The sequence below is a fragment of the Copadichromis virginalis genome, linkage group LG20 (assembly GCF_057382275.1).
Source record: "Copadichromis virginalis isolate Kocher_CV1m ecotype Utaka linkage group LG20, C_Virginalis_male_GT1.1, whole genome shotgun sequence".
In the NCBI taxonomy this organism is placed as follows: domain Eukaryota; kingdom Metazoa; phylum Chordata; class Actinopteri; order Cichliformes; family Cichlidae; genus Copadichromis; species Copadichromis virginalis.
The window spans coordinates 11519405-11543970 of record NC_140637.1 but is presented as its reverse complement, the minus strand read 5'-3'; the positions used below and the strand labels follow the sequence as shown (position 1 = coordinate 11543970).

The following is a 24566-nucleotide window of genomic DNA, read 5'->3' as shown; positions in this document are numbered from 1 at the left end:
CTGGCGATCGATACTTCATTCAGCTCAAGTGTTATTACCAGTAAAACCGAGCTGCGCGATAAGCTGATCAATACGCTGGATTTTTTTTCTTTTTTCTTCTCCCGAGAAGGCCTCAGCCAATCTCCCGCTCATTAGAAGTGAAATGACACATCCCTCTGCCTCGTGCATCGGCTGCTATTTCATTGTACGACACAGTTTATTGATATCTGACGGGCTGTCTCACGGGGGGAAAAAATAATTGTTCGTTGTTCAGATTATTAGGACATCACATGTGGAAAAGGCTCAAGGTTTGGTTTAGCCCACACTGACATATTTAAAAAAATTAAACACCTTGGTTATAGATTGCATTGGGTATATTTCCCAGTATAGTGTAATATAAAAAAATGACTCTAGGTCCTGCGTATGTTAAATTTAATGGCATCGGGGATAATTGCCAAATGCTAATGTGAAAGTTATTGGCACACTGAGCTCCAGATACTATAAACTCTTCCATATGCCTGGGGAAGTCTGACATATCCATTACATTTTACAGTTCACTAGAATCTGATAGCCAAATAGCTCTGTCTGTCTTTTTATCACTCTCTTTCCCTCTCTTTACGTCCGTCACGGCAGTGGTCTGGAAAATCACCCTTTCTGATGTTTGTCTTCTTTGCAGATTAGAAGTCAGATCTCGCTTGTCCCCCCTCTCTTTTCTTTCTTTACCCCTCTCCAAACTGTGTCCATTTGCCTCTATTTTATGGCCACCGTCACTTGTGAATCGATGTGTGCTGCCCGTGAAAGTACTGTAGATGGTGAGGGAGGGGAGCGAGAGGGCAGCGGCGCGCGCCTGTGTGTGTATCGGTAGTTTCTGCTGTCCTTCTCATGCAATTTTAACCAGGCTGTGTCAGTCATGGGTCCGCCTCCATTAAGGAGACAATTATGACTATCTTTCACGATAATCATACAAGTGCTCGTCCTGTTCTCTCTGGCATTGCTCAGGCAGGGGCTGCCATGATTGATTTGGGCAATTTGTTCTGCTGATTATGAGCGGCACAGAAACTCCTCCGTTCTCCACCACACACATAAACACCTTCGACTTTCAGCTTTATATCGCACTGCACGTCTCTGGCGGCAGTACCGAGAAACCATATAGAGTTGATAGATGTCGGACAACATAACCCCCAAGGTCGTACAGGGAGGCTTTCTCTTTGCTGAGGAAGGCACTATTTTGAGTGCCCGTGGGTTGCTTTCACTTTAGTGTGTGTTGTTTTTTTCCTCCATGTGTTTGTGTGTCTGTCTAACTTGTTGTCTTTTTACCCAGCCCTCCATGGCACGGCCAGCTTTGGGGACGAGTCTCGGTCTGGTAAAACTGGCCCATTTTTCCACCTTCTGTTCATCTCTTCTGTCATATTTCACAGTCCACCTGTTCCACCACCACAAATCCACCGCCTCTACCTTTAATGGCCAAACTGCAGACCTTTTTTAAAGCCCCAGACGATCAGCAACACACTTCACTAACCCCTCCTTGTCAAACACACACAAACACACAATCCATCACTAACCCAAAACTGGCACTGCTCTGAAACGAGGGGGATGGCAGCGGGGAATGAGTGAAAGAAGAGGGCTTGAGCCACAGTGTTTCTGTATCTTCTCTTCTTCTTCCAGCCACCATGAGGTTCAGCGGTTCCCTGCACCTGGACCAGGTGGATGGCCAGGACCTGATCTACACACCTGAGATGGAGGACCCCAAGTCCGAGCTATTTGGAGAGACAGCCCGCAGCATAGAGGGCGCTGTAAGTGGCTGAATTTGCTGTCACACGATTTCATGATTAATTAATAGATTAAAGAATCCACATTTACATCTCTCAGCTTATACTGCCCTTTGCTAGCTCTCAGCTTTTTAAATAAGCTTTTTAATGAGGTTTAAAGTACTTTTAAATGTCCTAATGCCCTTTGCTGTTTTTCCAGCTTGTTCTGCTGTCCTCAAGTGTCAAAAAAGTGTCCAGAAAAAGTATAAATTAAAACTGCTTTGATGTAATTGATTCAAATGACAGTTGCCACTGTTGCCATTAGGGAAACTTGGAGAGTAATGCTACAAAATTCTCCTAGTATTCCCAAGAATGTTCTTGTCATTAGTGGAAACCTTTTCAGACAACACTCAAAGCATCGTGTCACACTAAAACTCTTCCCGAGAGCCAGACTAATCAGATTCTTTCAGCTCCTTCAGGCAGGTTTCATCGCACGTTTTACAGACTTGACACCCCTGAAGTAGCTGAGTAATATTCTGCCACACTGAGCTGGAGTGATTTCTGTGCTCTGACATCTGATAGAAAAAAACAACAATGATAAAAAGAAAGGAAAAAAAAGAAGAAACCACACATTTTGCTGGCTGGCTGCACTTAGAGAGGAACATACATCATATCAGAGGCAGACAACGTGGCCTATCTGATATTTGATTTTTAATAAAAGGGGAATATTAGAATTCTCTTATAATCTGTGATCTGTAGACATGAATATGTAAAGAAATTGAATAACATTTTCAGATGTACCTGCCTGACACAGGTGAAGATATTAAGATTTACCATTCTATTTTTCCTTTTTTCCCCTGAACATTTACATCAAAATAGGAATTCCAGAGACTTATATACATATCTACACACAGATATACACACACACAAATATATATATATATATATACTACAGAAGTATTAATAACGTCCAAAGAATGTGGCCTAAATAAACAGACAAAGAAATTCTTCAAGCTTAAGACCAATAGATAAAATAAATAAATAACAGCTTTCTGCAGACTTGTTTAAAGAATAATTTGTCAGTTGCTTGCCAGACACTTCACAGTATTCAAAAAGCAGCTTTTCATGTGAGATTAATTATGATTTTTCAGCTATTTGAAAACTCAAGTCCTTATTCTGGATATGAGTCTCATAAGTTTTGATGGTCACGATGCCAGTAGCTGTAGCCAAAACCCAGGCGGGCACAGAGCCTGTACAGTAATCACAGCTTGGCTCGTGTTGGTTACCCTGGTTGAATTTCTCCACTGTCCGTTTTCTATGTTGAGCTTAGACCTTTGAACAAATGTCTCTATTGTCAAGCCAGGGTCTTGCTCCTCTGATGAAATGGGAACTTTGTGTGTTTGTGTGTGTGCGCGCGCTTAGGTACACAGTACACATGTACCAGCTGTTGAATTAGTGTCACTATGCCCCACTGGGACCTAATCTTCTACCTCACAGTGATTTGTGAGTGTGTGTGTACGTGCATGTGTGTTCATTAACACTATCAGCCTGTGTGTCTCTGAAGCCTAGTGTGCCACTTGACGCCAACCACCCCCTATTCATCTTCCAGCACACACACTGAGCACATGCAGAGCATACACGCCAGGACACATTCACTTGAACGTACGGGTATATAGAAAGAAGGCGAATCAGCCCGCCGCTCGTTTCACTGACAGAACAACCTGTTGTAATTTGCAGATAAATTAACACGTGGAAGAGAAAGAGAAGGAAGCGGAAAAGAAAGACCAGGTGGTTTTGAGGACCGTGTGTCCACGGGAGAGTTTGCCCACCGTGACTAAGCCAGTTTTGGAGGATTTTATTTTTCGACTTTGCTGTCACACCTCAGCCCACAAATTAGAGACATTTAATGCATGAAGGAAATCATCTTTAACAAACTGAATCCTCAAACCCAACAAAGTCCACTCAGTCACTCATTGTCACTGATTAGCAGCTTTTTGTTTTTATTTTTTAAATATTTTTGCTTCTTCCATCAGCTCTCACCTCATTATTGTCTGAGGACTTGCTGATTTACAGTGTACATATCATGAATAGGTCACTTTTAATAAAAAGAATCACATCAGGTGATACATTCACAATTTAAACTAGTGCACATAACTTCTTTTTTTTTTTTTTACTTCTAGCATAAAAATGGCCCATTTTTAAGAGAAAATACTCATCCAGATTTGGGGTTAAAAGGCAGCGTCAGTATTTATAACTGTTAAAATATCACTGTTGGCTGATTTTAAAAAATCCCACTTCAGTCAAACCTCATAAAGAGCTCTTCAGGCTGTTACAACGTGCACACAGTAACGAGCATCAGTAGCAAAACCAATCATAATGTCAGGGTAGCTCAACATTTATCTTAGCTCCTCCTGAAAACTTGTTCCAATAATTAATGCCAGGGCAGCAGCTAAATGTCAATTTGTGCACCCACACCCAATGGGTTCCTTCCATGCACCCCAATTTGAGAGGCAGCTTCTTTCTTCCTCAGAGATAGGGTACAGTCTTCTGGAATTGGACTCGCTGCCGTGATAGCGTGGAGCTCATTACCGGCCTCATTTATCATCTCCTCTGTCTGTCCGTTCTCTCCTCCCACTCTTTCTCGCTCTCTCTCTCTTCTCCTCAGCTCAATGAGTTGTTTAGGAAGTCGGCGGTGCACAAAGACTTTATGAGCGTTCGTGTCCGTAACCTGGCACCCAGCAACTCCATCCTGGCCTATGTCGAGGCTCACTTCAAACCAGGTGAGAGATCCTTATAGAGAGATAGATGAGCTTTGTGCATTTGGCTTTCAGCGAGGAGGGTGTGTGAGATATGAATACATTTTTAGTAGAAAAATAGGCATCTTGTAAATAGATGAGCTTGGATAGTCTTGCTTTCTGAAATTTGCACAACACGTGCTTTAAACCATGGGTGGGGCTCTCCAGGCTTCAAGGGCTGGTGTCCTGCAGGTTTTAGATATAACCCTGGTTCAACACACCTGAATCAAATAAATAGTTCATTCCCAGGCATCTGGAGAACTTCAAGACAGGTCATATAGCCATTTAAATCAACTGTGTTGGATCAAGGACACATCTAAAACCTGAAGGACCTGCAGGATATCTAAGGAATTGGGTATTGTCTAAATATCATCATGTTACAATACTTTTCTTGGATCTTGGGTCATATGCAGCAGCTGCTTCTTTAAACTACCACACAGAACATCAGCTTCCTCCGTTCCTTTTTATTTTTATTCCATCGTTTTATGAGCCTCATTTAGTGCCCTTGATATCCTTCACGTGGGTTATCGGGTGCCGTTATGTGCCGCTCCTCCATGGCCTGTAAAGCAAACATCTGCGGCGAACATTATGAGACCAATTCATCTGGAAAAAAGCCGGACAATCAACGGCTGGAGGACAAGTGGTCCACGGAGACCCTCCCAACTGTCATACATAGGGCTGTTTGATATATCCCTTTTAACATTTAAGGAGCTCAAGCCTTGTATTTGCTTTGGAGTGCTCCTCAGAGGCCTTGCTCTAAATGCTTGTACCTCTTGTTTGTTGTAGATACAAGATTCACCGTGGAGGACATCGTAGGAGCCCTGCTGAAACAGTTAAAGGCCTCCAAAGACACCAGCATCTCTGTGAAGAAGCCGGAGGATGAGAATATTCGCTTCACCAATTATGGTAATACAGTGTGGACTTAACAGGAGTGTGTAGGGATTAATAAAATGAAAGGGAGTTTTAAGTTATTCATGAGGTAGTTTATTAAAGGTTTTACAGGTCTTGAATAGAAAGTCTCAGAACCGCAGGCTCAACATACTTTAATGTCCCTTTTATTTCCTTTTTCCAAATCCTTTTGTTCTCCAACCACCTCTGTTGACAGGCCTGTCCTCCATCTCCATCTTCACCACCACTACCACTACCACCACAGCGTCAGTCACCACAGCTGCTCCCACCACCTCGACCAGGCCTCCTACAACTTCCCCTTACATCACCCGTCGACCGACAGCCACCACCCGCAGGCCCTTCAGCGGCAGACATAAATTGGTGCCGGTTACCTCGCCTCTAACCACTACTGCCCTGCCTCCAGCCACTACCGTTGCCCGCTTCACAACCAGGCCTTACCACAAGGTACTGCAGAAGCCCTGCGACTCCCACCCCTGTCTCCACGGAGGCACGTGCGAGGAAAACGGCAGCGAATTCAACTGCAAGTGCCCCGCGGGCCGCGGAGGGACTGTGTGCGAGAAGGGTGGGTCAGCACAGAGTTTTCATTTTCTTTAGGAACTGTATCTTTTGCCATATTTCTGATTACTCTTAAATCAAAAGTTTCAAAGTCTCGGCTTATTTCAGACTCATCTAAGAAAATGAGCTCAGACAGACTTTCCCTGTAATTTGCTACTTTGCAATTAGCAATTTCAAAGAACCCACCAAAGGCTAACGGTTACAGAGATTTTGCAGCAGCTAAGTGGGTTTTAGGCACTCTACTTTTCATTGTGCCAATCATGCTTTTTAGCTGTTTTATAATCACTACTAACCACATCTTCAAGTGCTTTGATGTATTTATAAAGTAGCAGAAACATACCATTATAATAGGAAAAAAATCAAATATTAGAAACACTTGATCAAATAAAACGCTATTTTAAAGCGAAAGAAGAAATGCATTCTCCGCGTCATGCTTTGGTTTGGCGTGGTTGTAGCGTCTGCAAGGTGACACCTTAATTGGCAGTGGGAGTAATGACTTTCAGTTAGCTTTGAAATATGTAAATGAAATGTTATGTGGCCACAGATGTGGATTTATTGGATCGTATAAAGCTCGACGGTTTATCAGCGAGCAATCACAGCACTGTACAGAGTGTCAGTTTTACGGTCGGTGTTGAAGAAAAAAGAAAACCCTTGGAAATAAAGAGCTGAGGTGTGATTGAGTTTCTCCCCAACTGCTGCGCTTCAAGCTCATCTCGAGTGATTCAGACAGGCCCAACATCTCAGAAATGAGCGACCACTGAGCCGTGCACCAAAGGCTACACAAAATCCAGCCGAGGCCGCAGAGAAAACCATAAACCTGGGAGAACTTTTTAGAGAAGCGCAGCTCCTTCCTTTCTTACTCTACTCTGGGATTTTTCTGAAATGGGGAGCAACCTCACGCAGCTGCGTCTTAAGATAATTGACACTAATTGCTTTGATGGGGATTAGCTGGTGAGAATCAGTGTGGATCTTTGCGTTAGAGTGCTTAAATGAAATCATGCACGCATACACACAAAACTGCACAACCAGCCTCCCCGAGATCAATCAAGTCATTAGAAAAGCGAGAGCTCATTAGATGCCGTTCTCCTCAGAGAGACGGACAGGAAGACAGATGGACGGTGGGAAAAAAAAGGAGCCCAGGAGAGATAATGCATGATAATAATCAGAATTGTCAAGTAGATTCACAAAAAACAAACATTTCCTGTGTGTGTTTGTGTGTGCACGCGTGTGAGACTGTGCACGATGGCTCCTCTTTCTGCACCTTCTGCTTTTGATAAACCTATCAAGCCTTTGGTGAAAACATCAATCCTGTAAAATAAACAGAATTCTTCTCATTTTCTGTCACGTGCCGCTCACGCATCATAACGTGCATGAAGCTTCTCTCACACCGCAATCAAGCAAATCACATAATAATGACGAGAATGTCTCGTTGTCTTCTTTCCTCCACAGTGATCAAGTACTACATCCCGTCATTTGGAGGCCAGTCCTACTTGGCCTTCCCAACCATGAGCGCGTACCACACTGTCCGCATCGCCATGGAGTTCAGAGCCTCTGAGATGGACGGCATCCTGCTCTACAACGGCCAGGATCGCAAGAAGGACTTCATCTCTCTTGCTCTGGTCAACGGCAGGGTGGAGCTCAGGTGAACGTCAGCTGATTTAAGAGGGACCTTGTCGGCTAACATCAGTGGTCCTGATGTTTTGTTTTTTGATTGAATTCAGTGGGCTTTTCACTTTCACATCCATCGTGGCAAAAATAAGATGAAATTTTAATGATCAACACTATGAAACCGGGTCATTGCAGCAGCAGCTGACAACAGATGCAGATAAGAATAAAACAAAGAGACGGCACTAAAGATAATGAGGCAAATAATTACAGTGAGTAAACATGTCGGAAAAACGGCTGTGCCGGGAAAAGAAAAAGCTACAGTTCACATGATTACAGGTGGAAGGAATATATACTCGGGAATATATGCTAATGTCCCAAGTGCACATTTTATATGTTATCTTTAATCACACAGATAAACAAAGGAAAAATCTAATCTGTATTTACAAAATGTGGTGTTTGTATTTACAGATGTATTGAATGAGAAAGAAATTTCAGCTTAGATGCTTTAAATGACTCTTTTCCATCAGAACTGTGCATGTAGCAGTCAGGTTTGAAGTGGTACAAGTGTGTTTTTGTGCATGCTGTCAACACTGGTGGGGGCAGTATCACTCTAGGACCAAAGCAAAAAATAGAAGAATAAATAATCAAATGTAGCCAAACAAATAATGATGTTTTTTTCATCATCCCTTCTTGGTAACCATCTACAGCTTTTATTCCATCATGGAATGGATGGAGTATATTTGCAGACTTAAAGGCCGGCTGGGTCACCGTTAGGAAATTGATCCTGATGTAAAACTGGTGTTTTGCCCCTTTAACATGCACACTGGAGATTTATGTGGGCAAAATATCTAGTATTACACTTTAAACTGAAGCTGACAGTAACTGCTCTAGTCTCATGAGAGACGAGACTTTTCCTGCCAGAAACCTGCAAAAACACTAGCACTAATCTCTTCTCTCTGCCGGAGACGTATGAATAAAAAATCATTTGGGGACGGGAACATCTTCAGAAGAGACAAGAATGAGCTAATTAGAGATGCTGCAGTGCATCTTTTTCGGACCTTTTATTTCTAATGTTAGCTTCCCTTGTCTTTCTGGTTCTCACATTTCACCCTTGACCCCTGCAAGGTCTTTCAGTTTCTCCCAACCTGGCCAGGTTAGATTGCTCTATTCAGGGTAAAATCAATAGCAAACTAAAGGAGATCATTAGTCACTTGTGCTTTCAAATAGAGCTCTGCCTCAATTCTAGAAATACAGCTGTGAGATTAACACCCACAGCTCTGCAAATCCAAGACGTGGGGAGAAGAACTAATTATTTGTGGCAGATAATTGCTCTCAGGTTGCGATAATGCTACCATATGTGTGGGTGCACATACACGACGGCTCTTTTCTGTGATGATACGGCCTTTTTCTCTCAACAAAACCTCATTAGAAAAAAGGTTGAATTAAAAATGAGGATGTGATTCCAGTCATTTCAGTCACATGCTCCAGTCTGAAATTCCAAATAAACACTTTTGTATCTTCTTTCTTTCCTCCACCTTTGTCTTGTTGAGCATTATGAGCAGATTTCTTGTAGTCATTGTAGTCAAGTTGGATATTTTGAAAAATAAAATACCTGCCTGATGAAAGTATCAAAGTCAGCAGAAATAGAGGGATCTTTTGGTAAAGTGAGGTGTCTAACTTATTCTGTATCATCCCTTTTCAGGTTCAACACAGGTTCGGGCACAGGCACGGCCCTCAGCAAAGTTCAAATCAGTCAAGGCCGCTGGCATCAGCTGGTGGTGACTCGCAACCGCCGAAACGCCATGCTCAGCGTGGACAGCGAGCCACACATCGAGGGCGAGAGCCCACGGGGCACAGATGGCCTCAACCTCGACACCAACCTGTTCATCGGAGGAGTGCCTGAGGACATCAAGCAAGAGTAAGACCTTGGAATTGCAGTTACAGTCACACCATTGTGTTAATAGTGATGTGCAGACACAAAGTCCATCATCTGTGGCTCATTTTAATATTTCATTCTACAGCTTTTATATATTCAGTATCTAGCTAATTCCAAGCGGCACCAATCAAGTTTTCTGTTTATGCAAATTTTGCTGATTTGCCATTTTTTTATTCAGTGTAGAGTTAACTAATGTTAATCCCACTTCAGTGGCCCGTAACCTAGTCGGAGACTTTTGAGGGAAAAATTAGCCATGTGCAGCTTTTTGATAAATCGACTGCCGTTATTTGTATTCATCTGGTACCTTCCGTTAAGTCATGTGAGGATAGTTGCCTAGACTGGTTTCATAGAGCGCGGCCCCATCTTCGATTTGTTTTTTCCCCATCTGCTGCTTGTTCATCCATTGGTCTTAATAGAAGTGCACTAAAGAGTAGGAGGATAACAATATGGGAATATTTAAAATAAATTGCTTTTATGAAAAAAAAATTCTTCATGTTATAAAATTAGTAGAAACGTTTAAGTCATAAATTTGCTGTAAAGTTGGGAATTTAAACACGGGAATCTGCTTTTAGTACAGCTTCAATCGGAAGTTCAAAGAATTGCAGTTTTTGGCACTTTGGGATTTGTTTTGTTTGCTTCATTTTTCAGCCCCAGAGCTTGCAGCTAGCTGAGGACACGGACAGTAGGCATCAAATCGCAGTGTATTAGAGTCATTAGTTGCAAGCCTGTGGACACACTCAAACTATCTGCCCCCCACTCCATGCTAGTAATATTGTTTTAGTTAACACTGTGTTGATGGAAGGTGTTTTGACCTGTTTATTTATACGTGTACAATTAATGTACGACCCTAATTCCCAAAAAGTTGGGACAGTGTGACTTGCAAATCTAAACACAGGAAACATTTTACTGATTAATGAAAAATCTTGCTCATTTGTCTTCGAACAATTTGATCGCAGCAAAGTGTCTCAATAAAGTTTGGAGAGGGGCAGCTGGAAAAGTAAGTGGTACTAAAAAGAAACAGCTGGAGGAGCAATTTTGCAACTAATTAGGTTAATCATATTAGAGGTCGGTGACGTGATTGGGTTTAAAAAGGGTGTCTAAGAGGGGCACAGTATGTTGAAATCACTGGACAGGCTCAGGAACACTTACACAAATCACTGTGTCTGAGCTTTAACTATACAAATGCTGCTTAAAGCTCTACAATGCAGAGAAGAAGCCATATGTGAACATGATCGAGAATCGCCGTCGTCTTCTCCGGGTCAAAGCTTTAAAATGGACTGAGACAAAATGGAAAACTGTTCTGTGATCAGCCGATTTGAAATTTGACACTCTTTTTGGAAAACATGGACGCTGTGTCCGCCAGAATAAAGAGGAGATCAATGGAGGTGCATTAGTGCCTGTGGAACTGGCAGCGATAGGGAGGATGAAATAAAAATATAACAAAGAAGATCCAGGACTGTTCAGCAGCTGGAATCCTATATCAGACAAAAATGGGATAACTCTCCTCTCCCAAAAGTCCGGAAACTGGTCTCTCTTGTGATGCTACACGTTGCTGTCATCACAATCAAAATGACCTTTTGTTTTAATTAAAATGGTGCATTTTAACTTCACATGTTTTCCTGTGAATAAAATATGAGGTAAATATGAGAAAGTGATATAAATAAAATGTTTATTATTTTATTATTATTTTTAATTACACACCTATTTTACACAGTGTCCCAACTTCTTTTGGAATTATGGTTAAAATAATGCCATTTATGTGAATGATTGTAATTATGTGATATGATATTGTGGCATCCCTGGTACAAAGCCGGTGTCAGTAATAGTAGTAATTTTGATCAGAAATGATCAGATGTTCGAGAAAAAAAGGTCAACATCCGAGGTGAATTTGGAAAAGTCTTCATCTAGCTCTTCCTTTATGAAAATATAATGAAGTGTATTAATAATACTTCATAGAGTATGGCATTTCTTCACTGCAGGTTCAGTGTGATTCAGTTAGCTTTAGTAGTGTAACTTTTTTTCCCCCCTGTCTGTCTTCAGTGTAAAGGAGAGGACAGGGTTGGCAGTCGGTCTGGTGGGCTGCATCCGCATGTTAGATGTCAACAACCGGAACCTCAACCTGCAGGAGAACGGGGGCGAAAGTCTGTACGGCAGCGGGGTGGGTGAATGCGGCAACAACCCCTGCCTGCCAAATCCCTGCAAGAATGGCGGTGCTTGCCAGGTGAAGGAGGCCGAGATGTTCCACTGCAAGTGCAGCAAAGGATTCTGGGGTAAGATGCTGAGCAGATTTTCCTAATAGTTATGGACAGTCATGGAGTTCTGAGAAGTTGGTTCCAGTATAAGCGTGGGGAAATAAGTAGAAAATATGCCTTAGTCATATGTAATCTTCAAACTTTCCTAACACCTTGTAGTTAAAATTCTGCTAATACATCTCAGTGTTGCCTTCTCCACAGGGATTCACTGTGGTCATGCCTGACTCACAAATCCTAAGTAAGCTTGACAGGCTAATTTGACAGTGTAACTCATGCCCCCAGCAGCAGCGCTGCAAGTCATTTTGTAAACACTATCAAATCTGTGTGTCCAGCACAGAAATGGGAGTTTAAATGTTGACGCAGTGCAAAGAACACGAAAAACTTTGAACTAATTCTCTGTGATTGGCCTTTGGCCTATCTCTCCTTCCACTGTTCCTTTCCTCGTCTTTTTCTCCCTCCAGCAGATGGCAACTAACAAGCAGCTGAGAGAGAGAATATAGTTAAGAGCAGACACCAGCAGGGCCTAGCCAAGCGTGCCCCTCGCTGGTTATACTGCAGCTTACCGCGGAAAGTTTCACACAAGAAGCAATTTAATTGTCAGATCTAACTTTTATGCTCGAATAGTAAAGGATTTCACCCACAAATGGGGGCAGGTTAATGGTTATTGAAACAACCTGTCAGTCGAGGTTTAAGAGCCATTTTCCTTGAATATACAATATGGATCAATAAAGTATTGCGTTGTATTACTGTTGCCTTTATGTTTTTGTTGGTGCTGAGAAGCTTGGGGAGGCATGTAAATCTGAAGAAGCACTGCTGTGACAGAAGTTATGCTAGCAACCCAGTGTACAACAAATGGTGTTAATGAGAATTGGACCGATGCCTGCGCCCTCAGATTGAAGTTAATTTTGTCACGATGTCCATTTAAAAGTGGCCGAGATTGGCTATCTCGAAGGAACAGGACAGATCGCAGAAAGAGAGAAGACAGAACAAATGGGCGGGAAGAGTTGTAGTTAGAGGGAGGGCATGTCAGGACAGCTGGATGAATGCGAGAGGGGAGAGAGTAATAGAGTTAAAAAGACGAGAGAGGAAGAATAGATGTGAAAAAGAGCCATGGTGGCGAGGAGCTAAGAGTGGAGGATAAAATACAGCTTCCAAACGCAGGAGTGAGGAAAACGGGGGAGCCCTGTGAGCTCAGCGTGGATGGGGTTCATTAAAGCACTCGCCTCACCACAGGCTCTGACTGCTAAAGTAATAACGGGTGAATTCAGATGGGCTGTGGGAGAGGGCAAACCCATCATCCACCAGACGCCTGCTAGCCTTTCCCACAGTTGGCGTTGGCCTAGAAACATGGCCGCGTGGCAGGAAGGCTCTCCACTGTTTAATCTGGACGTGTAATATTTCTAAATCCTATTAGAAAATGACCTCTATTACAGAGGAAATCCTCATACACCCGCTTCTCTCTCCTTTTTCTGTCTTCCCCTCGTTTCAAGTGGAATACAAAAGAGTCAGTGGTTGAATACGTTGGCGCTTGTTGCATGTTTCCTTGGTGGTTCCCTTCTGACATTTTTGTGTCTACATCCAGGTCTAACGTGTGCCGACGTCCACGACCCGTGCAGCCCCACCAGGTGCCATCCGTCTTCCCAGTGCCAGGCACAGCCCGAGGGAGGCTACAAATGCGAGTGCCCCATGGGACGTGAAGGAAGACACTGCGAGAACGGTAATCTCTCCCGGACACAACAGAGTTTTGGTCTGGAGTCTGCTGTGTAGCACCCTCCTCCATGCCTATTTTCCCTCTTCTGTGACATTTCCATTCCCGCTGAATCGAAAAAGGAGATCAAATGCAGAAGAAGGGAGGGGGGGGGGGGTGCAAAAGCCTTCAGGGTGGAAGGGAAAGGGAGGGTTGGTGGCATACAGAACTGAGGTAGATGATTGGCCCCGTCCGGCCATTCACCACATCGACTCTGCTACGCTTGTTAGTGGGTAGGATGCAGCCTCCCTCCCTGCCTTTCTGCCCACAGGTGTTGTGTTCAAACATGTTTGTTGGTACTTAGTTTCACATGGCAGAACCAGGCTGCTGCTGGGAAAAAGACCGGAGCACAGCTCAGCTGCTTTTGAAGTTCATCATTAGCACTTTGGGCGGTGTGGCATTCTGAAGTCTACTCATGTTTATCCCTCCCTTCCTTTGTAGATGTTGTCATGAATGCTTGCAGAAGTTGACTTCTGCAAGTGTGAATTAAAAAGAATATATTCCGATGCAAATCCTGAACAAAAGAGAAACGCGCAACCTTGTAACCCTGGGAATTCGGAAAAAAACCCAGATGGGAATAGCCTCTTTCTCCTTCGCCTCGAGTCCAAGTTAGCAGGTGATTAAAATAAATTGAGGCGAACCAAAATCAATGCCATGTGAGCGGGAGCGTCTCCCATTCCAAAAGGCTATTTTTTTCACACGAATCAATGAGATGACTAATCGCATCAGTCCTTCCTGCCCGCGGTGATTAATGGGAGCGTCAGTCAGCCAGAGTGTCAGCCCCCGAGAGGAGCTCAGAGATAAGGTGGCAGCCAGGCGGACATCCCCTCTGAGGGCTGCACTGAGAACAGTTAAAAAGACAGGTAGCTTAGAGCGCTCTCATCAGAAGCCTGAAGGTGAATTGGTCGTAATATGAAGTGTTTGTATCTTAGCATGTGCGCGTGTGTGCGCGCAGGTTTAGCTGAGCTGTGGCTTCCATTTCAATTCCACCAGGGGTTTGTCAGTGTAGCTCGCTGCTATAATATTCACAGTCAAGGACTTTTCTCAAGGGTGTTCCAGTAGTACTGAATGGCCTACTTTACTCAATGCTTTTACCCTGTCATAGTGTAAATCATTACAATTTAGTGATGGAAGCACAATCATTAGGATTGAGGCAGTACACACACAGACCAAAAAAAGGGGGCTTGTCAGTTACATTAAGCTAGGTCTTTGTGTGAGATTTTCTTTTTTGTGTATTCAAGCTGCTTGTTGCCATTTCATTTTTTGATACTGTGGGTTTATTAGAAGTACTAATTGGGTGTCATTACTCCACCATCAACAAAATTGCCACAGAGCTTGCCACTGACTTAGCAATAGAAGCAACGGCTCGCTAAATGCCGCTTCTGACTTAAAGACCAAAGACCAGCTGTGGAAACTTTAACTTGACGGAAGTTTTCTTAGTCGTCAAACTCAGTCACCCACGCATCATGCAGCTTTCCTGGTCATCCAGCCTCTTCCAATGCCTTGCCCTCTGCTCACCTATTGATCGATGTGCTTTCAGTTCAAGCGCTAGGTAAAAAACAAGAAAAACCCTCCAGACTTGCTCTATAGGAAACTACATTCTGAGAAGCTCTTAAAGTGTTCACTTTAGCAAAGGATTCCTTGTTGCGTGCACCAGACTCTTTTTCCGTCTCCTGCGCGGTGCGTGCCGTCATCATCATTAGCAGTCTTCTGCACAATAGCTAATTAGCTTTCTCTTCTATGTCTCCCTTCCCCATCCTGACTAATCCCAGCCAATTACGAGTAAAAGCTTTCTTGCCGGCTACATAGATAGGTATGTGTATATGTGTGAGCATCTAGCGTGGCACATTCCTCTCAGTGATTGTAGCTTTTGCAAGCAACACCATAAACACATACTCCCACAGTGACACTTGAACGATTTTTAATGTCAAGCTACTTGTTAGCGGGATGGCACAGTGCCTGTCCTAATCACTCCAGACAGCCAAAAGACGGGACAGCCAGACGTAGACCCTGTTGCTAAGACATGAATTTGTAAAAAGGCCTGCCAAAATACAATAGCCACATTATTTGATAGGTCCCAGGCTGTGGTGTTAAACTCCGCATGTCTCCAAAGGTCCTTTGTTATACAGTGGCGGGCTGTGTAATCAGTCTGACATAAGGGTTTTTTAATTTATTTAATTTTTTTGTTTGAATTTCCGTCAGGAGAAAGTCTTAATCCCAAAAGCTATAAAAACACAAATCCATCTCTCGCCTTAATGCTGACAGGCTCTTCAAAGATGTACTGACTATCCCTGAATTTCAATTTTGTCAGCAGCAAAAACGACACCTGCGGTTCAATACCGTCTCTTTGTTTTTTTTCCCCCCAGTGGTTGAGAGGCAAGGGGCTTACATGCCACTGTTCAACGGAGACTCTTACCTGGAGCTGAAGGGGCTACATCTGTACGGGCACGATCTGCGGTAAGTCCCATGCCTCAGTGTGAAACCCACATGTATTATTGAACACCGGATACCACGTAGGTCTCACAGACTGAGCTTGTTCTGTGCCTAAAGCCAACACCCTTCTTTAAGCCTGGACTGAACTGACAATGACGGAAACAAGTAATGCTGTCTAAGTGTGAGCATGTAGAACATACAATGTCTTTATATACTGGAGAAACAGTGTTGATGCACCAGACACAGAAAAACATCTAGGAGATGTTTCTAGGAGATCCTCTTAAACTCACGTGTGTGTTTTGCTTCTGTTACATCTGCAGTCAAAAGGTTAGCATGACAGTGGTTTTCATGGCCAACGACTCCAATGGTTTGATCTTTTACAACGGCCAAAAATCAGATGGAAGAGGAGACTTCATCTCACTGTCCTTGAGCGGTGGATTCCTGGAGTTTCGCTACGACCTGGGGAAGGGACCTGCCACCATAAGGTTACCACGACTTGAGAATCTAAGAGGGTTTAAGTTATCAAACAAGAAAACAGAGAAATATAAAACTGTGCATGTGTGTGATTCAGGAGTAAAGAACGGATCCAGCTGAATGTGTGGAACACCATCAACCTGGAGCGCTCCAACCGCAAAGGAGAGATCATGGTGAACAAGAAGGGTGCTGTCCGAGGAGAGGCACCAGTAAGAAAACCGCAACCCACCAAGCTACTGCTAATGGTTATCTTGCTTTTAGCATGGGGCCAGTGCTATCCTTACCCTTATGTCTGCCTGTATTTATATGTGTATATACCCCTCTGTGTGCCTATGCCTCATCTACGCCACATCATGCCCCTATAAGTAGTGTCCAAGTTACTGCTTACCCAGTTTTGCTGATTTTTTTTGTACACAGTCCCAGAGCGTATAGTTTGTTCTAACCTAAAGTATGCAGCTATCTCCAGAAATCCAGCAATGCAAGAGGGAGAGCTGTAAATATAGAAGGGGCAGTCTTAATTTTGTAATACTTCTTCAAGCTTCCTGATTTTCTAGAGATAAAAGTTAGCATTACCTACCAAATTCAAAAAGCAGCCTTTTCTGCTGGTATACAGTCAATTTCATAAATCCAGCCTTTGAGGGTGCTGCCTAGGGAGGTGGAGGCAGATCAAGGAGATAGCAGCAGCGAGAGAGTGCGTAATGAAAATTTTAAACCCGGCGACTAGACTAATAAAGCAGGTACATGGTTCCAAATGAAGGCGATCTAATAGTTTGATAAGTCTGCAAGTCATCCAATTATATTAAACAGTGTAATTTGTGACTGTGAACATGCACTCTGACAACTCCATCAACTTCCTCTAAGATGCAACACTGCTTTTTTCTTTTTTTCCCCTCTCTCTCGCTGCTCAGTCACCCCTCCTCTGCCTCCCCATCGTCCGTATGGTAATTGTGTTTTACTCCAGCAACGGAGGCAGAAAATCTTATTAAAGAAAGAGAGCAAGGGAAAAGCGAAGATGAGTGGGGGGCTGGTAGGACGCAAGGGATGAGCTGAGACTAGTTATGGAGCTCATTGCAGAGACCCTATCCAGTATTGCTCTAAGCTAATTCTCTCCCACTTCAGCGCTAAGAACCAGGAAGGCGTTACAATACGCTTTGCTCAGAGAAACCTATATCATATCAAAGGTGGTCGCACACAGGAACATATATGGATGCATATAGCATGTTCATTTCAAAGTCTGTTCAGGCTGCTGACGTAATGAACTACAAACTTTCAAAGGTTCGGATAACAGAAATAATAATCTACTTCACCTCATATTGAATGGCTGTGGTCTATAAATGAGGTTGGGTTAAGTGGCACTATTCATAGACTCTCATCCATGAAGTGTTTTTTTTTTCCTCCTTTTCATCTTTTGCTAATGGCATCGTATGTTTCATGCACGGCCTTCTTAGACTTACTGTCTTATTTGCATTCATGTTCTCTAGTGTAAATACGCACTTGCACAGCTTTGTGGTTTCGTGTGTGTATGTATATAATGCAAAGGTGTGCTGTCCACATTTTATATTCTTGTTTAACGTGTCTGTCTCACATGTCAGTGCTTCACAGCGGCTTTTTTTTAATACTCTTGCAGGTGCGTGTGTTATAGTATGTGTGTGCTTTGTGAGCTTTTGCATTTGCCTAGATCTGCATGCTCCTTTGTGCACAGACACTTTCTAGTTACCCTAATAACTTTCTTCCTCCCTATTTTCTTTCCTTCTCTATGATGTGCTGTCTGGAAATAAGAAATCACGCAAGGTAATTAGACAAGTCCCAGTCACACCTCAGCCCCGCATTTTGTTTGAGCCACCTCGCTGTGTCCTCTTACCCTCATCTCTTCATGCAACAACTGCACAGACCAAAAAAAGGGTACTTCTGCAGAGCTGCAGGCAGCTTTAAAGGTGCCAGTTCTGTAGAACAACTTTGCCATTTTCATAAGCTCATAAACGCACACACAGCACCAAAGAGGAGATGCTCCTAAAGAACAAGGTTTGGCTTTCACCTCGGTCCATCTGCTGTGGGGGTGGGAAGGTGGGAGGTAAGAAGGAAAAGAAGCAGCCATCTTTGCGATGGCCATTGTTTTTAGCAACAAAGAAACGTCTTCATTAGTCTGCCGTAGGCGGGGATATCACGCCAGTGCCGCGTGCCTGTCGGAAAGTGAGAGCGAAGACATGGGAGGTGAGGAGGATATATACCGTAGGAGACGGTGAGGTGCTAAGCCAAGCCTGGCTGTTCTTTTGTCATCTGCTCTCACTTTTATGCACAAGAACAATCCTCCATAATATCATGAACTCGCTCACTCTTTTACCCATTACGACACAAGTCTCACTGAACATCACTGAGCAAGAATCACCCCATGGAACCAGCCATCCTCTTTCAACAGGTGGTTATTATTACCTGGAAGAGGGGGAAAACTTAGAACATGATCTACCATTCCATTGCATGCAGTTTCACTTAGCGTCATAGAAGTGTAGCTTGACATAGATAGTGAGTACTTAAATTCCAGAGTATCACTCTATGAAGGGGTAAGATCTCAGGGAAGGTGCAGTATGTTTCTGTAACTCTATCTGCAGAGTAGATGGGTGTTGTAGAGCAGTAATGTCTGCATACAGAGCCTGAGGTGGCCATCTTTGCCCTACAGTTTGGTGACAACTTTTGGCAAAGCCTAGAGGCAACAGCCACAACTGGGTCCAGCCGCTTTGGCCAAAGTCTCTGCTCTATCTCAGCTGGAAGCGGCTCAAGGTGCAGCGACACAGCCCCGGGCTTCAGCCAAGCACCACAGCCTCCCGCACTCCAAATCGCATCCTAAATAAAAGCCAGCCTGATGCCAGCTTGCCTGCACAAAGCCAGTTTATTTGGCCCCTTCCATCATTTTTACAACAATTAACTCCACTTTAACCCTCTGGCAATTACTGCCCTACATAAAATAAAGATCATTAATTCCTTCCTTCTGAAGTGGGCCAGTTCTCCCATGCAAAAGTAGCAAAGAGGCACCTTGCTAATGCAAAGCAATTGTTCCAAAGGTTTGGTGGAAAGAATCGAATTTCATAGCCGCCTGCTGCACAAATGAATTGCAATTAATGTGTCTCCACACTCAACCGTTTGAAAGGTCGGTGCTTATAATCAGCCATTCATTAGAGATGTCTGTAAAGAACCATCCATATCTCCAGCCCAGCCTGCTTCTGATTTTCCTTTGTAGTCTCTTTTTATGTCGCACAGATAGAGGATAATTGACCACTCTCTCTGAGAGACACAGAAATCAATTATGTTGTAATGTATCAAGTGTATTGGCGTGGAAGGAAGGCAAGGAAGTTCAGTTAAAGCCTCTGCTGGCTTTAGTATTAAATCTTTTTTTATGGGACATTTGTGACATGTCTGTAAATGTGGTATGTGTATTAATCTCAGGCTTTATATCTTGGGTAAAAGGATGCAATTTATTTCCTGGCTCCCTTGACTGCGGTAAAAGTATAAACCAATATGTTCTAAATAGGAAACTCTTGAGAAAAGTTGATGATGGGTTATGGGAAAGAGTCAATAAAGACATACAGAGGTAGATGTAGAGCTATTTTTGCGGGGTGCATCGCTGGCTCATCAGCTGAAACGTGTCTGTGTCCTTTCTCATCAGAACCAGCACGTAGATCTTAACCTGAAAGAGTCTCTTTTTGTTGGTGGAGCTCCCGATTACAGCCGACTAGCAAGAGCCGCTGCACTTACGGAAGGCTTCAAGGGAACAGTCCAGCAGGTAAATTTATACATGTCTCTTTGTAAACGAATTAATGTGTCATTAACTCATATTTTCGATTCTATGTTATTTTAATGACCTTAGACATACAGCAGCAAAGTCCAGCGATAAGTTACTCGCTGTACTGCTATAAGCCCTCGCATTAGTAATTTTCCATTATGAGCTCACTCTGTGACGGACAGTGGCTGTGCTCATTTGGATTAGTGCACACTAATAATAGAATGCACATTTTTGAAGTCTTTCCATTTTGCTATTCTCAGATCTTTCCCTGACAACTTTCCAGTTTTTTTTTCTTCCTCCACTTTCCAGCAAAAATCTCATCTCAGAGTGCCAAAAATAACTTGGTAGAACAAAGGCTGGATGTTACTGTTTGCGCAAAGTTGTCATTAGTTATCCTCTCCAAACTTTCCCTTGACAGTTTCGAGCAAATCAAAAGCTAAATGTGGCGTTTGTCTTGCTTGGCCTGTAGGGAATAATTAATTATGAGGAAGTATTCCGAGTCTGGTGTACTGTTTAACACGCGTGTTGTAATTTTCGGAGGCAATTTTCGGTCTGCAGCAGCAGGGGATTTGTCTTCAGAGGTGCGTGTTAAACTGAATCTACAGCCTCACTGTACGCATTTATTTACTTGTAGGATGTGTCGCCATAATTAGATTTAAGGATGGTTCGGCAGAAAACACAAAACCCTTCATGGATGTGTTCCTTTGGATAACAATCAAGAGTGGTAAATGATAATCTTCAAGTGGTGTGCTAAGGAGGCGAGAATTTAATCAGATAATTTTAATACCTTAAACGACTTATCAGAGGTAATAGGCATACGAGCATGACAAGAAAGGTCACTAAGACTATTACATAAATGCATGTCTTCAAAAATAGTAAATGAGGAGTGTTTATAAGATTTTGTTGATTTGTCTCCAAACGCATGCACACACACACACACACACACGCACGCACGCACGCACGCACGCGCACACACACACACACTGCTATAAAGCTAGCCCCACTGAACTATGTAGCATGTATTTACTGCACATTATGTCCAGTATGCTCTGTTCTTTATTGAAGGTCAACACAAAGACAAACAGTGAAATCTCAGTGAAATAACTGATCGAATACAGAAGACACCTGCGTACAAGAGCTGTGTTTTTTTTAATATATATATATATATAAGACAACACAATCCTGTTTGGTGTGAAATGGGTGTGGCCTAGTCAGAAAAGGATGATATCCTATATTTCTTTGCTCCAAACAGGATTCAACAACATCTGGAGAAAAAAATATCTTAATATATTTTTAGATTTTGTTTTTGCCTGGTTACTAATAAGTAAAGGGCTGTCAAACATAAGGCCCGGGGGCCAGTATCAATCCGTCAAAGATTGACAAAAAATCTGTCCCACAGAATATCTTTGGAAAATGTGAAGGAGCACATTTTAACTGTGTGGACATTCACATTACACCAGTAAATAAGTAAGAGATTAACAATTAGACTACAGAAATTATGATTTTTACATTGAAAAAAACAAGAAAGAAAAGAAAAAAGACATTCTCTAATTAACAAATATTTTCCATTTTTTTATTACAAGACTTTCTGTGCATTGAGCTGACAGACTTTTTTCTCTATTTTTACAGATTTATTTACTACAGTTTAAGCCAAAATTAGCAAAATCAACATGTAGAAAAGCTGTATTGATGAAATTGCACTACTTTTTGTTATATTAAAATATCTCAGGAGTCTCACTGGTCCGGCCCGCTTAGGATCAAAGATCAAAGATGGCCCACGATGTAGAATGAGTTTGACATCCCTGGTTAAGTACAATCAAACCACTGAGTCATCGTGATGTTTTCCACATTTTTATTTTGCTGCTTATTTAATAATTGATATTTGATTTTAGTGATGTACTATCTCAGAAATCCGAAATATGACTCTCCACTGTGGCTCAGATCCAATTTATTTCCTCTCGGTGCCTTTTGAAATATGCGGCCACTAGCGAGAACGTCGCTAGTTGCCGAGATGCATGCTTTTTGTTTCGTAAACGTCTTCGAAGCCAGACTGAGGTAACACCTGCTGATAACGCCCTGTGTGCACTGCTTCTAGATCACTCTGATGGGTACGCCCATCCTCAGGGAGGAGAATGCCTTGCGCTCCAGCAGCGTAGCCATGTTCCAGAATCACCCCTGCTCCAGGGAGCCCTGTCACAACGGTGGCCGCTGCAAACCTCAGCTGGACACTTACAACTGCGAATGCCTCAGCGGCTTCTCAGGGCAGCACTGCCAGAACAGTGAGTACCGCTGCCATCTTTTGTCATCTGTCCTAACACATACATTACATTTGGCTTTATCCTAATCTGAGTGAATGAACCACAGAAAATCTCAGTTCTTAAACACATTTCCTACCCCTACTTTAAGGACCAGTGTGATTTCTCTTTGTGTAATCCAGTGGCTAACAATACTTGCTGGGTTGAGATTACCTTATCATGTTTTTGCGCGGCTTCAGTGAATCACTGTAACCGTACAAATTGTTCTATTTCCTCATCCAAGATGATCTGGTTTTACTCCAGAAGCATAGCATTTTGGGCTGCTTTTAAAGCATAGTATGAGTGGCACTGAAATCAGTGATGCTTCATGTAACACTGCTTGTTCTTGGCTTGCCTCTATAGAAGGTAAAATATGAGTCTCAATTTTTTCTGCTCATAAGACCTTTATTTCCATTGTGCTCTGCCATTGCGAGGTAATAATGCCAATATTAGACATGTGATGTCTCTTTTATGTCACTCTCATTATGTATTGATCTCAAACTAACGCGGCACTTACGAAAATGATGAACTGTGTCAACTGAATATTTATGAAAGGAAGGGGTTGCGCATTCCTTTCATCATCTTCGTGATACTCTGCCAGACGTGCGCTCGTTCGGGGCCAATCTGTCTTACATACTCAGTCGTTGCTTTTGCCATTAACCTTGGGCGTGTGGCCAACGCACCAATCCACCTACCCCATGCTCACACTTCATTGCCTTCGGCTCTGATAACTGAATCTTTATTGATTGGTGCGATCTCATCCTCTCATCATTCCTCGCCCCGCCCCTGTCCTTCACAGCCATCCACGAGAAGTCTGCTGGCGAGACCGAGGCCATTGCCTTTGACGGACGGACGTTCATCGAGTACCACAACGCTGTTACCAGGAGGTAAGAAAGACTACAGTCCGTTCAGCATCATCCACCATCTCTGCTGTAGAAGCTATTAGCCAAATAACCCCTCTTTTCTCCATCTTCTCCCGTGGTAAGCTGTGATGACAGTGTTGATGATATCATCAGCGCTGGGGCTAATAGCTCATCGTTCTGTCTGTGGCAAGTCCCGCTACGCTTTTGACAGGATTTCACTAATTAGCGAGACAGTTAACAATCACAGTGTTGCCCAGAGCATGCTCGGTTCGCCCTGTGGTCTACCCCGTAGCTCGCACTGATGCTGAACAGTAAGCACACACATGATTAAACTTCTCATCCTATTTTGATGTGGTCATCATGTGTGGATGACCGTTTTTCATCAAGCTTTCAAAGATGTGTTGGCTTCAATTTTAACTCCCCGTAATGGGGAAAGAAAGCTGATGACGTAGTTGGAAAATGATTTCTGGGGCTGTTGTATAAAAAAAACACAAAAAAAACAGCAATGCACTCACTTCAGGCAACTGATGAGACATTTTTAGTCTTCCATCCATCTACAAGGTTGGCAAGAGAGCGCCTCCAGGTTGGAATAAACAAAAATGTTTATGTGACGAGCCTGAAACGACGTCAAGCATACGGCTCTATATCTTCGACTCGCAGCTCCTCACACAAACACTCAGAGGTGTGCAGATCATCATGCTGCCGTGGACGCTCATACCTCACACTCACTCAGAAACAACTGGCTGGAGAATCACATATCCGTGTGTGCCTTTTGATGTGTCTTTGCTGCTTGTTGATGGCGTTAGCATTCCAGTTGTTCGTCCTCTGTCCTTGACCTCCCTTGTCTTTGTCCACATGTGTCTTTGTTTCATGTGAATGTCCTTCACTGTCTTTCCTTTTCACTCAAGCCAACTGACCAATGAGATCCCAGAGTAAGTAGACTTTAACACTGGGTATTTACCCAAGTTTCAAATCCAGCTCGACTAACAGCAGTAAAAAAAAAATTTTTTTTAAATCCATGTTTGATAACCCAAATGCAAAGATTAAAGCACATTCAGTTTCCCGTCTTAATATCCACACAGAACTCATCTTAACCGTTAAAGCCAGATTTTCACATCCAAGGCCCATATCCATAATTTCATTTGACAGGTTTCCTTATTTTTAATGCATCATGCATTGTCATTAGCTCCTGTCTTTT

The 24566-nt window shown here is 43.0% G+C and overlaps 1 protein-coding gene across 6 annotated transcripts in view; it reads left to right on the top strand.

The window, feature by feature from the left end:
• The window catches only part of agrn (agrin), a 259719-nt gene that overhangs the window by 222003 nt on the left and 13150 nt on the right, over nt 1-24566 (top strand). For 3 of the 6 annotated variants that reach the window (XM_085444936.1, XM_085444940.1, XM_085444939.1), the window contains 16 exons: nt 1645-1772; nt 4393-4507; nt 5309-5428; nt 5628-5993; nt 7436-7628; nt 9297-9512; nt 11571-11800; nt 13365-13499; nt 15896-15986; nt 16283-16447; nt 16534-16645; nt 18216-18227; nt 20095-20211; nt 22307-22490; nt 23305-23392; nt 24277-24300. In XM_085444936.1, the coding sequence (XP_085301062.1) occupies nt 1645-1772; nt 4393-4507; nt 5309-5428; nt 5628-5993; nt 7436-7628; nt 9297-9512; nt 11571-11800; nt 13365-13499; nt 15896-15986; nt 16283-16447; nt 16534-16645; nt 18216-18227; nt 20095-20211; nt 22307-22490; nt 23305-23392; nt 24277-24300 (2296 nt within the window). The remainder of the gene's footprint in view (nt 1-1644; nt 1773-4392; nt 4508-5308; nt 5429-5627; nt 5994-7435; nt 7629-9296; nt 9513-11570; nt 11801-13364; nt 13500-15895; nt 15987-16282; nt 16448-16533; nt 16646-18215; nt 18228-20094; nt 20212-22306; nt 22491-23304; nt 23393-24276; nt 24301-24566) is intronic. The other 3 variants (XM_085444935.1, XM_085444937.1, XM_085444938.1) reach the window with 3 other exon arrangements.